Below are 14,384 nucleotides of genomic sequence, written 5' to 3'. Positions count from 1 at the left end.
CTTTATACAAAATATTTACATAGCAGCCACAGGTGGGTTAGATTATGTTCCCTATGTCTCATATCATTCTGCAATATTCATTGCCAGATGTAAATAGTAAACCATAATGATTTTTTTAAATTGAGAAATTTAATCAGCAACAAGATCAAGTTTTGTGGTTTAGGGTTTGTATCTTAACAATTTTCAAGAAATAAGAACATATTCATCTTCTAAGACAGGGCTGAGAAGTGGGGATGAATTTAATCCTGTTATCGATGATGAGTTTATTTATGACCCCTGGGGAATCCTCATAAATTTTATGTGCCTTTCAATTTCAAACATGAAAATATATGATTCAAATTACAGGGGGTGGGGACTAACCTTGTATATCATCCAAATGATTTTGACATGACAAACAGGATTATATATGGTTTAGGGTTTGGAAGCTTGACCACTTATAAGATGTTTGGACATATTAACCTTCTATTTCATTCATATTTTTTTATCTTGTATAACATATGTGACTACATACATTCTACAATGTAGCTATAGACTCTCCTAGAACATTTTATGTCAAAACTAAAAACATGAGACTGTATCATAAAAATATATCTTTATTGCGTAGATACATAGTGCATGCTTATCCATTTAACAATACATGCCATGGAATATCAAAATTAAATTGGAAAATAAAAACTAATATTACATTGGTTGCAATAGCATTGTACATGTTGTAGTATTAACACATAAACAATTTAAAAACTTCATAAAGTCTTATTTATAGAAATTACAGAGTTTAAATGACAAAACACAACTGAATATAAGGTAAATGAGGACAAAATCATATCAATGGAAAGTGATCACTTCATTGGTCCAAATTCATAGTGCATTTTAACACAGGAAATAATATTTATAAATGGATTTCATGAATATGAAAATGGAATACATTTGTAGTATTTTTATCTTGTTTTCATAAAATACATTTCAGAATATTATAAGCATCAATAAATCACACCAAAAACATATTTTTCAACCTAATTGTCTATTTCATGAAGTTATCAATATACCCACAAACATCATACAAATTCATCCACTGTAAGCACCTTTTTACTAAAACATGTTATCAATAAATGTACATCATATGTATTACAGCTTAAGTCATGTAAATAAGATATTTTAAACATTATTCTATTTCTTTTATATGTTTTTTGTTTGTTTAGTTAAATTAAGCTGTACTTAATCTACATCTAAATACACTTGACTAAAAAAAGAGCATTTTATTGCAAAATATTTTCCAAAAAATTTTAAATCACAAACCCTGGTTTAATATTTAAATGACCCCTTCAAAAGATACGAAAACCACTAATTTTAAAACCCCATTAAAAATGTCATATTCTGTTTCAGTATGTATGTTTTGGAACAAATAATGATTCTCCCGCTGCATCACCAGACACTCCACCTTTATACTGTCCAAGTGCAGCTAACCCATTAGCCTGAAAAAGACAAATACTACATATATTATATATATTAAATACAGACTGAATCAGTTCTTTATATAGGAGTCCTTAGGTTAATAGTTTTCTAATTGGCAATCATACCATATATTCTTATTTTAGTGATGATCTTGTGAAGATATATCACTAGTTGCTAGTGCTGAAACCATGAAAAGGGCTGTAGGTTACAGGTGTGATACCGAAAAATTAGTTGAGAGTCAAGACAGGTGTAAATCCTGAATTCTGTGACAAATAAGGGCCCAATCTTGAATTTATGCAATAATATAATAGCCTGATCAAGACATCCTGAAAAAAGGTCCATCACATAACTTTATTTTGAAAGGTTATAGTCAAGAAAAAGAGAAATTGAAGGGTGCTTACAATAATTGTGTATTTGAACCATAGTAACTAATAACCATAAATAAAACATTCATCAATGTTTTCAAAACCTACGTTCAGCTATCCTTAATTTAGTGACACTAAGTTTTCTACATACCTTTGCCCTACTAATGAGCTGTTCCTGGGCAGCCTTCACATTCTCTTCCTTGCCTTGCCATGCCTTTAGGACACTAGCCTGTAAGGCTCTTCCAAAGGAGAAGGTTAGTGCCCATGGTTTTCTACCAGGAAAAACATTAATAGCATTCAGATTGAGGGTTGCATCTTCTTCAGATTGTCCACCTGACAAAAATGTTATTCCTGGAAAAAAGAGAAATAATGTAAGAGGCTATCATTGTGGTATTTGTTAGAGACACAAAGTGTGGTTTTCATGTTTTGTTTTTGTTATTCTATAATTCTTTCCTATAGATATGAGCATGATAAAAACTCTAAACAAATTGAAATTGCAGATGAAAAATTATTTTTTTTATTTTTGTTTATTGTGCTTTAAATTTGGGTTGCTATCTCAACTATAAACCACACATCTTCTTTCAGTCACAATTTCACAACTGATGATTTCAAGGAGCACAAACATTTATTCGAATTGCCTTTTCAGATTCTAAAGGATTGGGGGTATTTTCATTGGTACCTCAAAATGAAAATATCATCCAATCATTGATAGAGTGCATTTTAATGTTTAATGCAACTTTCAGAACTGCTGACTATTTCATGGCAGCCATTGCTTTTATTGGTGGAGGAAACCAAGAGTCCCTTAACAAATTGATTCAGGTTGAATTCTAATTATTAAGGAGTTGGCCAATCAGAACATTTGGGTACATGCTTTGAAAATATTACCCAGAGTTCAATAGATTCTGACACTGATATCATTGGTCAGTTTTTCATACCTGGAACTGCTGCTGGAACAGTTCTTGATAGAGCTAGGACTGTAGCTTTAGCATTCTCTTCTGCTGTGAACTTTTTAGAACAACTTTGACCAGCAGTCACCATGTTGGGTTTTAGTAAGGTTCCTTCTAAATATACATGATGATCAGACAATGCCTTGTATGTAAATGCTAATACCTAAAATAAGAAAAGAAAAAAAATCTGTCTCTTTTTAACTTAACTAACAAAAATAAACAGTACAACAACTTTATTAGTTCTGGTAAATTTTTAATAATCACCCCTGGGTTTTTGGCGGGGGTTGTGTTGCTTTGTCTTTGGTTTTCTATGTTGTTATTGCTATACTGTTATTGGTCTTTTTGATTGTTTTTAGTTTTTTTGTCATTGCATTGTAATTTCGGTTTAGACAAATTTGAATGTCCCTTTGGTATCTGTCTTCTCTCTTTTCTAAATTTTCCAATCTGATTTAAATACTATTTCTGTGTACATGCTTCATTTACCAAGACTCACGCAGACAATATTCTGTACTACTTTCTGTTTGATAGTGATTTATAATGATGGTAATTTCCCTCTTAAGTCTTATGAATTCTGATTGAAATTTACAGGTCAGTAATCCTTGTGAATTGTTATTGAAATTTAACAATATTCCTGGTGATTCATGATTGATATTTACCTCCATGTATTTTGATTGACATTTACTGATAAACCTTTAATCCTTGTGTATTATGATTAAAATTTACTTCCAATGCTAGTAAATTACGATTTAAATTTACCTATAACCCTGGTGAATTATGATTGGAATTTGCCAATAATCATGGTGTCAGTTATGATTGAAATTCACCTGTAATAATGGAAAAATATGATTGAACTTTACCTGCAAATGTATTGGATTATAATTGAAATTTACATACAATACTAGTGAATTATGATCGAAATTTACCTGTTCAGTAACTTTCTGTGCAGTATATAGATCGTGATCACCATCACATAAAACCTCAGGTTCTACAATGGGTACTAGACCATTCTGTAAAATAAAATCAGGACAATTTAACAGCAATGTTTATCAATTCTCACACAACTTGATTTAAGGATATTCATTATGTTCATGTTATTTATATCAAATTCAACATCATGCAGATTATAATTTCAAAGGTATTAGATATAAAAAGATGTGGTGTGATACTGTTCAGAAATCCACTGCATCCTGAGGCTCACTTCCATGGTGGAAATTGTTTCTCTAATGATTTTAGACAATATGAAGACTAACTCCATCTTTCTTTCTAAATGATCTGCAAAAGATGTGTTCTATTTATGTGAAATCATAAGGTATCTGTATGGTCATCTATTTTAGCAACTTCAGGAAATGCAGGGGAAATCATTAAAATTTCACTTTTGACCAACGGAGAACTGAGATAACACAAACCACATGTTGATTATAAGCATGATAAGAAAAAAGATCGGGAAAAGTATAAATCCACTTAAAATAAAAAAATCCATTGCAATGCCTTTATCTAAAAATGCAATAGTTAAAGATTTAATTTCTTACTTGTTGACAAATGCTTGCGTATCTGGCTAATACATTGGCATTTTCTAACATAGCTTGGAAGGTTGGAGTTTCTGATCCTATTTTAAGAACACATCGCCATTTGGCAAATTGGGCTCCATCCTTTTTATACTGTGCACATCTTTCTGCTAGACCATCAAGACCTAAATAAGATAAATAAATTATGTTATCATTGGTAAATCTTCAAACTCATTCTATTTCACCTTGGTTGTCTAAATTACAGTTAAATGTTGTGCCTCATTCATGTGTCTATTGAATATGATTTTCAGGTCAACAACACAAATATCAAAGTTTAATTTGCAACAATGATAACCATGATAACATTATATTTTTATATTTTGACATGAGTTTAGTGCTGTTTATCTCTAATAGACTGGAAAATACCTTTTTTATAAACTTTGAAGATATGTCATGTATGTGTAAGTTACAAATAAACACATGAAACATCGTGTTAAATATTCTGAAGATCAACAAGCATGTATGGATATTGGCTGTACCTGAAGGAGATATCTTTCATGATTTAATATGTCAAAATGTTTGTTATGACCTTGCAAACCCGAACACCTATGTCTATGTTAAATGATAGGAGAGGAAAATACAGCTTAACAAAATTGATAGCAACAAATACATCATTTTCTATATAAAACTTCCAACTTATACCCCTAATCTACAGTAAACATGTATACCTGATATTGAACCAATATTCTAGTCCACCCTTAAAAACCTCTTTACTTGATGCTGCCTACAAATGCCAATACCAATACCCATTGGGTTTGGTTTTTAAAAAAAACCAACTTAGTTACATGCTTAAGCCAAGAAAATTATGTAAAAGCAGGAAAAAATTTGAAATGATTTGTTCCTTAACTTGTTTTTGGGGGTAGGCTACTTTTAAAATAGGTAGCCAACATCAAGGAACTTAAATTTTATTTTTGACCCATCACTTATATCCTTCAATATTACAGTAATTACCCTGTGTTGTAGATTCTCCATCAGTTCCAGCAAGGGGGACAACTCCCTTATCTACTTTGATACCGGGAATAATTCCCTTTTCTTTCAATACTTTAACAAATGGTACACCAGATTTTGTTGACTGATACAATGTCTCGTGAAACAGAATCACACCGCTAATGTTTTCGGCAACAACTTTATCTGAGGCAAACAATAGTTCTCTGTATCTCCGACGGTTTTCTTCACTGTTCTCAGCTTTTATTGATGCAAATCTCTTTCCAATAGTACCTGTACAAAAAAATGATAAAATTATTCAACCTCATCAGATACCATAGATGCTATACATCAGCTGTACATGTACTACTTTCTTTTTAAACAAAAAATCTTATTTTGTATTACTTAATTGGTCTTTTGTTTGGGGTGGTTTGTTACTTTTATCCAAATTTACAAATTAAATTCAGTAAAATTAAAGAACCTATACATACATGACATAAATTTATTATACCCTACACATGTAATGTTGTGTGGGGTCTAAAATTGAAGCCAAAAGTTATAAAGGTAAAATCATTAAATTCCCCTATATCAGTGTATTATGTTTCTTTTTTCTTTCTTATGGTTAATTCAAAGTGAAGATGTTTATATGAAGTAAAATAAACAGCAGTAAATTATACACAAACACACACTTCACTATTTTTCACGAAAAATATTATAACACCATGTAAATAGGTACAACTGAATACTGTATGATGACATTCAGACATATAATTGGTTCATTACAAATCTATTGTTATGTCAGAGGTCAGCAAAATAAATGACAGCACTACATGTATCTGTGTTAAACATGTTAAATGATCCATGTAGTTGTTTTAACTTAAAACCATTTTAATTCAAATAATCAAAACAGTTTGTAGACAGATTTACAAGTTTGTTAGTACATAGACATCCAATAAATCAAGAACAGGTCACTCATAGTTCAAGGTCCTACATCTTAAATGTCTGAAATGAAATATAAACAATCTTGTTGACAAGTACAGTACAAGTGAACTTGTCTATTGTTTACACATTTCTAGACAGCTGGTTAAAGATGGTTCCTTTTAGGACAGAGGGTGGACATGGGGGATGGCATGTTTTTAGGATAAGGGATATAGGGGGTAAAAAAATGGCTACATAGGATAAAGGGGTAAACCGTTGAGATGTGAGATAAAGGCATTAAACAAGTGGGGATGTCAGACATGTCAGATATAGTGGTAAAAAAAAGTGGGGATGTGGGTTATAGAGCATGTAGAGGGTAAAACAAAAGTGGAGATGTGGGTAAAGCTAGGGGGTAAAAACAAGTGGAATCTTGGGGAAAAAATTTAAAAGCAGGCTTTTGGAAATAAGCATGCATCCCTGTGTCATACCCTGGCTAACCCTACCCTCAGGAAACGTAACAATGGTATTTGCCAAATCAAACAAAAATATTTAAATAATTTTATGCAAAAGAATGGACCACTATAATGATATAGACATGATAGAGTTGGAGTAAGCTTTCAAAGATATCGAAATGGATAAAAAAAAAGTTTGTCCCAATTTTTTTTATATTTTAATTACTCTCAAATGACTCTTCTCAATTTGGCCTAAGAAATTCAGAAACATAATTTAGTTCAGTTAAGTAAAAACTTCAGATCATCTTATGTAAAAAAAAAATCCTTTTTCTTTTTGACCAAGATGAGCATGATGAGTACCTAAGTCAATAAAATTTCGTCTTCTCACTTTTGGACTTGTTCTGTCCAAAAATGACTCGCCTTCAACAAATCCTTATTGAGAACCTTGCCTTTTGTCACTGTACGCTAAATATCAATAACACCATCTTATTGATACAAACAACCAGTAGTTAAACATTTAGCAGATGACTGTATTGTATTTTAAGCTCCAACGTCATCAATTGGTGATTTGATGGATACAAATTAAGTTTACTAGCGAGGCGTTAGCGAAGCCAGCTGTAAACGTGTTTTCACAACCATCAAATCACCAATTGATGCCTTTTGGAGCTTAAAATACAATACAGTTATCTCCATTCTAATGAAACTGAGGGAAAACAATGTTAAAACATACATTTAAAATCTGTCATATAATTGTCTGCACTAATGCGTATGTTTTCATAGCATCTATGGTGATGCCATGAAAATTAGTAATGTTATCCAATCAAAATCATTGTACAAACAATGTTGCATTAGAATGCTTTATGGATATTTACCTGTCGACTCATCAGCAGCCAAGATACCTTTACCAGGGGCCACTATAGCATTTGCTACTAATCTTAGTTCCTCCTCCTGTTCTGGAGTAAGGTATTGCGGGAAGGTTGGCATGGTTTTGTTCTAGTTCTGAAAAACATCAATACATCAATATATTAAATGCATTTGTGATAAATCAGCATCTAATCATTACACATAATTAACAATCAAAATCCTTTAATAAACAAATTACCTTAAAGTGTTACACAATATGGTGAAACCTTGGTGATTCAGTATAAAATCACTCCTGATGGTGAAATTTGGGTGATTAGCATTCTGTGAAACAGGGTGAATGATTGTGTGATAATACTGATTTATGACCCTGTCAATTTATTACCTTCATTAACCTATCTAACATAAAGAGAGAGTGAATTACCATAAAGAAACCAGCATTTACAGTAACAATTCACCAAAACATCACTCAAGCATTCACTGTAAAACAAATCACCAAAAAAATCACAAGCATTCACATTAATAAAATCAACAAAATTCAACACCATTAACAGCAAATATCACATGCATATGTGTAGTGTGCATAACTATTAACATTTAGAATGTTTAGCACAATATAGCAATGTAATATTAACAACGGTTTCTTAAATTTTTTCTTTTTACTTAGCAATATCTGGATATTGAAAATGGCACTAATTTTATTGCTGTTAACATGGTAAATTATCATAATTATAAATTTTGTGTGCCAGAAGCATGAGAAGTGCTTTTCTGGATTTAATTTCATCAGGAACATCAAAACCTAAACCTTTGAACATGTTGAAAGCTATGGATGTGAAAAATGTAAAAACATCAGAGCTAAATCAACAAAAGGGATCTTGCAAGAATTCATTTACGGCCAACTTTACCCAAGAGAATTGAAACCTTAGTTTCTTAGTAATTCTTAGTAATTCCTTAACTCATCAACAGGAATTTTTTGAATTTTTGATGGTAACTTTAACCATTTAAAAGGTCAAAACACTTTTAGTCTACTTTAAAAAATAAAAACATTTGTATTACTCAGTACTGGTAGATTTACAGCAATAAAAGCATGGTCAAAAATAATTTCCATCAGGTCACCTTAAGCAATGTTAAGGGGGTTCGCGGGTCTAACTCATTTATATAGGATTTCTCTATATTTTTCTATAAATGAACTTTATCTTATAGTTAATAGAAAAATAAAATAAAAAAATGGGGTCACCGTTCATTTGCGCTCACAATCTGCCTTCGAAAGAAGCATACATCTTTGTAAAAGTGTTTTTTTTTCTGTTGAACTAAGGGATGACATCAAAAGTTCAATGAAGGATAAAAAACTTAATTCACATAGTTTTTTCACTGACCCCCACACCCCCTCTCTTATAACTTAATTTGGGAAAAATTGATTGACCAATAGGGATACATGTAAAATCGATTTTAAATTAACAAAACTTGCAGCAATGTTGACCCTCCCACCCCCAAACTATTTGATTTAAGTTTTTTATCCTACATCGATCTTTTGATGTCGTCCCTAATAGGAGAAATAAAGGTAATATTGAAATAAAAAAAGAAACTTATTACAGAAATCGCTCAAATTTTACAATAATTTAGTTTAAGTACAGCATATATCGAAATTATATTAAAAAATATAGGTCACCGATGAGTTAAGAGATATTTCAATTTTAAAGCCAAAAAATGGCATTTTTCCACCAAAGGGAGATAATTTGGAACTTTTTCAATGATGTTTACATTTTAAAAGTCATCTGTGGCCAACACGAATTAATTGTTTTGAATCTTTTTTGTACCATATGATAAAGTAACAACTACAAAAGGTAATAAATAAAATTTGTAATGAAAAACAAATGTTTAATTTTTTTCTGAAATTTTTATACCCTCGAGCCTCCTGAATACTTCTCTTAATATACAAGCTATTGCTACATTTGTTTTGTACCTCAGTAACCATGGTAACATTTGGGATCAAGTCAGAAAGCTGATAAAAGATCTCCTATTCTGAAGATTGATTGATTGATTGATTGTTGGTTGTTTAAAATCCAGTGGCAAATATTTCATGCATGTTCAGGAATACCTATTCTGAACAGAGTAGATGCAGTCTAGTGCATGTGTACCAATGTATACCAAGCACAAGTTTCATTTCATAGGTCAACAACCACAATGACCACTCTTCTTTTACATTTTGGGTGATCCCTCCTAATATCTATAATAAAACCGGTATTATAAGGCAAGTTGCAAGAATCCCTGGAGTGTGTGGCATTGCTTCCTCAGTACATTAAAACTGACCATCATCTATCTGGATTAGATTTGATGTCCCAAATATTAACCTTATATGTACACGGTTTTAGTTCAAGAAAAATATCAATTATATTTATATGCAGACAGGTAGAATATGAAGTAATGTTGAATTACTATACCTGAACTTTAACAAGACAAATATCTTGGGAAGAAATTAATGAATATATCACTGATTAACAAAAGTATATATATCCTAAATCAGAACAAATACTGAGTGACTTACCTTGCAAATCTGGTCCTTAAACAACCTTGATGTTAACCCAGATAGATAAGATAAATATCATAATACATTGTACTAAGTACACTATATAGCTAATGTATTATACATCATGTACATGTCAATTTATGAAATTTATATTAAATGAGAAATATACATGTATATTCAAAAAATGTTTGTCAATCAAATTAAATTTTTCACAAGGAATAACTTGATTATTGGACTTCATTTCTTTATTGGGCCAAAAAAGCATGACCACATGATGACATGAAAAGAACTTGTGGAAAAGTAGACTACTAGTCACTGAATTTTGAAGAGGTGGTCAATAATGTGCAATTGAAATTATTCAAACATGCAAGATCCATTACTTAATATAGCTCAGATACCGAAGGTGCCTGCTGCTGATGATGACATGAACATGATGAATATTTGTCACTATTTTTAGTTTTAGTTGCATTGTGAATTTTTCTGCAAGCTTCAACATTGCTCAAGTTTATATGCCTTATTGTTGTTTTTAGAAATTTTAGATTTCTTGATTTGAGTCATAAAACACATGTTTCATCAGGGTTCAAAGTCCAAGTTTTATCCAATTAAAATGCTATTTTTTGTTTTTAAAGTATTTTTAATTGTATGGAAATGAATCAATGTGTTATTGTTTGCATATATTTGTCAAAATGTTATGTTATTATTACTAAAATAAGGTGTTAAAATAAAAAAAATCAATCATTTAATAGATATAAATAAACTATTTCAACTACCCCATCCCCCTTTTTTTCTAAATCATTCAAACAGCTGAATAGATATCTTCACGAATCTCAACATATTTATGCAAATCAAATTTTGAAGTAATTCAACAACACGGCTGCTAAATTGCAAATCTTTCATCTAAAAAGATCTTTATTAAAAAATCTATATTTTTGTAGACGTCGATCGTCATGTTGGTAAACATCTTCCTGCTTCTCAACAGATAAAGTTTGTATCCGCCATGACACGCATTATCTTTTAAAGATACAGATTCGTTTGCATTTTATCAAATAGTTACTTACAAAATGGTTCAACAGTTAATCCGCAAAAGTTGTTTTATCCTAGTATGGTTCTTTGTTGAAAAGTGTTTACGGACGCAACAAAAAGAGGGTGTGTGGTGATGTCAAACTGTGATTGGTTAACTTTTATCCTTGACATTGGACGTGTATGATATTGCATCGCAAAATTGAGGGTCTATACGAAATTATCAAAGCCTTTATAGCGTAAATCAATTTAAAAAGTTCTTATCTTTTAGTAGGTTCTAAAGTAATGAACTTCTTTTTGAACTAATAATAAAAAAAAATTTATTAGAGAACATCTAAAGAATCTGTAAGGGGTATATGCAGTTAGCTGTCAAATCCAAGTTCACTGATTTGACTATTGAAAATAAAAAATACTCGTAGTTTGATTTATAACATACTAAAATTACATCTGAAATAAAAAGTTAAGAAAACATGTACTCGATAATATATTATATATCAGAATTTCGTGTGTATTTTAGTCGAGACTCCATTTTATTTACTATAGAGATGACCTCCGAATACTACCGACAGTAACATATAAACCCAATATAAACAAAATAATAAATAGATTGCGACCTCGTACAATTAGATTTCATGTTACATGTTAAAAAAATAAGTTAATTAACATTTTAACCTGTGAAGGAATGATTTTCTGTGGGTCGAATCCAGTGGCGTAGCTTGCATGTATGCTCAGATGCTCAAGCATCCACATCATTTTGACAGAAAAAAATATAAATAAAGATATGTTCGCAGCAGTTAAACTCGGAGGAATCCGTATGTAACAAGGGTTAGGATTTGAGGATAACATCCAATTAATTCCGATGAAGTATGCGTGGTCTTTTATTAAGGATAATTTAGTTTATGTAATAAAACAAGATGGATAAATCGTAGAAAAGTGTTCTCGATTTTTTTCGTAAAAAGACTACGTCATCGGCTACGGCAAGTGCATGCAGAGGAAGATGCACAGATCCTCGGACATGTTTCATCTGAAATTGAGCCTAGCGGATCGATGGCTTCTACAACTGACCAACAACATAACTGACAACTAAACCACCATATCCTGATATCGTTTCCTGTGACATGAAAGACGATGTGAAAAAAAACTAATCTATAATTAATAGAGTGTGATCATTCCTAGGCTTATCAGTAAATTCCAGTTTCTATCTAGGTCCACATATTAATTTTATTTTCAATAAAAGAACAAAGTTCCTATGTCTCCTGCATTGCACATATTTTATGTAACCAATGAACAAGAGCAATAACTAATAAAAAATAAAGTTTTTCCTTTTCCTTTTATTTTTAATGGAGATAAAGCTTTAGAGAAAATGCAATGGGATTTCCGTTATAATTTATATTTCAAAAGGTCAAAGCTTAGAACTTATTTTCGAAATTGTCATTGCTGATGATATAAAAATCTGGCAAGAATTGTACACATGAGAGTGCAAACAAGACCGGATGGACGGACACCAGTTATTTCGATGATGTCCCCTGCGACGCATTATGGGGTCACTTCAGTTCCTATATTTCGAAGTGCCGCTGTGATAGGGCCGTTTTTTGAGAAATGCTAGGAAAGGGGATCACTTCAGTTCCTTTATACAGAAGTGACGCTGTGATGGGGCCATTTATGAGATGTCAAATATTAAGATTGGTGGGAAACTTTTACATCAAATAAAAAATTATGAATTACATTCAGTTTCGAGAATTTCTGGAAAACATTAAAATTTTGTTTAAAATATAATTATATGAATTGGTGGGTATTTTGAAATTAAACAAAAATCCAATTAACCAGTGTCGGATTCTATGGGAGCAAATGTGCTTACAGGAACAATGTCTGAAAAAATATAAATTTTCTGCATAAAATAGTCCCAAAAAAATCACCTCGCTCCGCTCGGCGAAGGCATCCACATCATTTCAACCTGGAGGATACACCCTAGCTTTAAATCCAATTGAAAATAGTTTAAATTGTATACAGTTTACAAACCTTGTGAACAAAATACAATGTTGATTTATTCCAAAACACTAAAATAAAGTATGATGTGTGATATTGGGAGTTTTCGTGCTCCCCTTTTTAAACCCGACATATCACGTGCTGTTTGGAAACATTTTAATCCGCAATAATATGAATTTTAGAGTGTATTTAACTCGCCTTAGATTGTCTTCTCATAATTTGTTTGTTGGAGTAGGCCGTTATCGTGAAGTAAATAAGTTAGATAGAAAGTGTACTCTTTGTACTTTGAATATCACTGAAGATGAATTCCATTTTGTTTTATAATGTGAATGCTATAGAGACTTAAGGAGACAGTTTATTAAACCTTATTATTATAGACGACCATCGTCGTTCAAATTAGTGCAACTTCTCAGCACTGAAAATGTAAAAGATTTGCGTAATTTGTGTAAATTTTTGTTTAATGCACTTAATCATAGAACCGAACTGTTATTGGTCAATACTTATACTATATATGCCCTTGAATTTTTACTAGATAACATTTTTGTTCGCTTTGGAAATTCCGTATATCGTCAGATTATCGGAATTCCAATGGGGACTAACTGTGCACCACTTATTGCGGACCTGTTTTTGTATTGTTATGAGTTACAATTTATGACAAAAATAAGCAAAGACCCATCGAAACAACATCTGATAAACAAATTTAATAATACTTTTAGATATTTGGATGACATGTTGGCTCTCAATAATGACGACTTCAGTATGTATATTAATGAAATTTATCCTGTTGAACTTACTTTAAATAAAGCTAATACTAACAATGACCACTGCCCTTTTCTCGATCTTGATATCTATATCACTAATGGAAAGCTGAATACTAAAATTTATGATAAAAGGGATGATTTTTCATTTCCTATCGTTAATTATCCGTTTTTAGATGGTGACGTTCCCTTGTCACATCTTATGGTGTTTATATATCTCAACTTGTACGATTCGCTCGTGTATGTAACAATGTTTTAGATTTTAACGAGAGAAATTTATGTATTACTGAAAAATTATTACACCAGGGTTTTCGATATCACAAACTAGTCAAAACATTTACTAAATTTTATCATCGGTATAAAGACATCATTCGTAAATATAGCTCAACATGCAGACTTCTAATACGCTCAGGTATTTCACATCCAATTTTTTATGGTAATATTCTTTATAAAGCACAAAGGTGTCAGTATTCACCTCAGAAACTTACAAAACCTTTGAATAGACTTATTAAGAAGGGATATAATTACGATACTGTTGTCAAGTCATTAAAGATTGCATATTTTGGCGTTAATATTGAGTCACTGATAAGGTCTTTGCATCGGAACTAA

At 31.3% G+C, this 14,384-nt stretch overlaps 1 protein-coding gene across 2 annotated transcripts; it reads right to left on the bottom strand.

Moving 5' to 3' along the window:
• Window positions 1–577: 577 nt before the first annotated feature.
• Window positions 578–11,221, bottom strand: LOC143076732 (fructose-bisphosphate aldolase-like). Of its 2 annotated transcripts, XM_076252589.1 has the most exons (9): window positions 11,070–11,174; window positions 10,030–10,054; window positions 7,496–7,622; window positions 5,281–5,547; window positions 4,294–4,454; window positions 3,688–3,771; window positions 2,753–2,927; window positions 1,969–2,168; window positions 578–1,472 (listed from the first exon to the last, which is right to left on the bottom strand). In XM_076252589.1, exons 3-9 carry the CDS (start codon window positions 7,605–7,607, stop codon window positions 1,380–1,382), a joined length of 1,092 nt encoding a protein of 363 aa, XP_076108704.1. In that variant the 5' UTR covers window positions 7,608–7,622; window positions 10,030–10,054; window positions 11,070–11,174; the 3' UTR covers window positions 578–1,379. The 2 variants fall into 2 exon arrangements, with proteins under 2 accessions (XP_076108704.1, XP_076108702.1); XM_076252587.1 differs by lacking the exon at window positions 10,030–10,054 and having other exon boundaries at window positions 11,070–11,221.
• Window positions 11,222–14,384: the final 3,163 nt, after the last annotated feature.

Source organism: Mytilus galloprovincialis, chromosome 5 (genome assembly GCF_965363235.1).
Source record: "Mytilus galloprovincialis chromosome 5, xbMytGall1.hap1.1, whole genome shotgun sequence".
Taxonomy (NCBI): Eukaryota; Metazoa; Mollusca; class Bivalvia; order Mytilida; family Mytilidae; genus Mytilus; species Mytilus galloprovincialis.
Note: the sequence above shows the minus strand (reverse complement) of the source record. Positions and strands in the feature narration are given on the sequence as shown.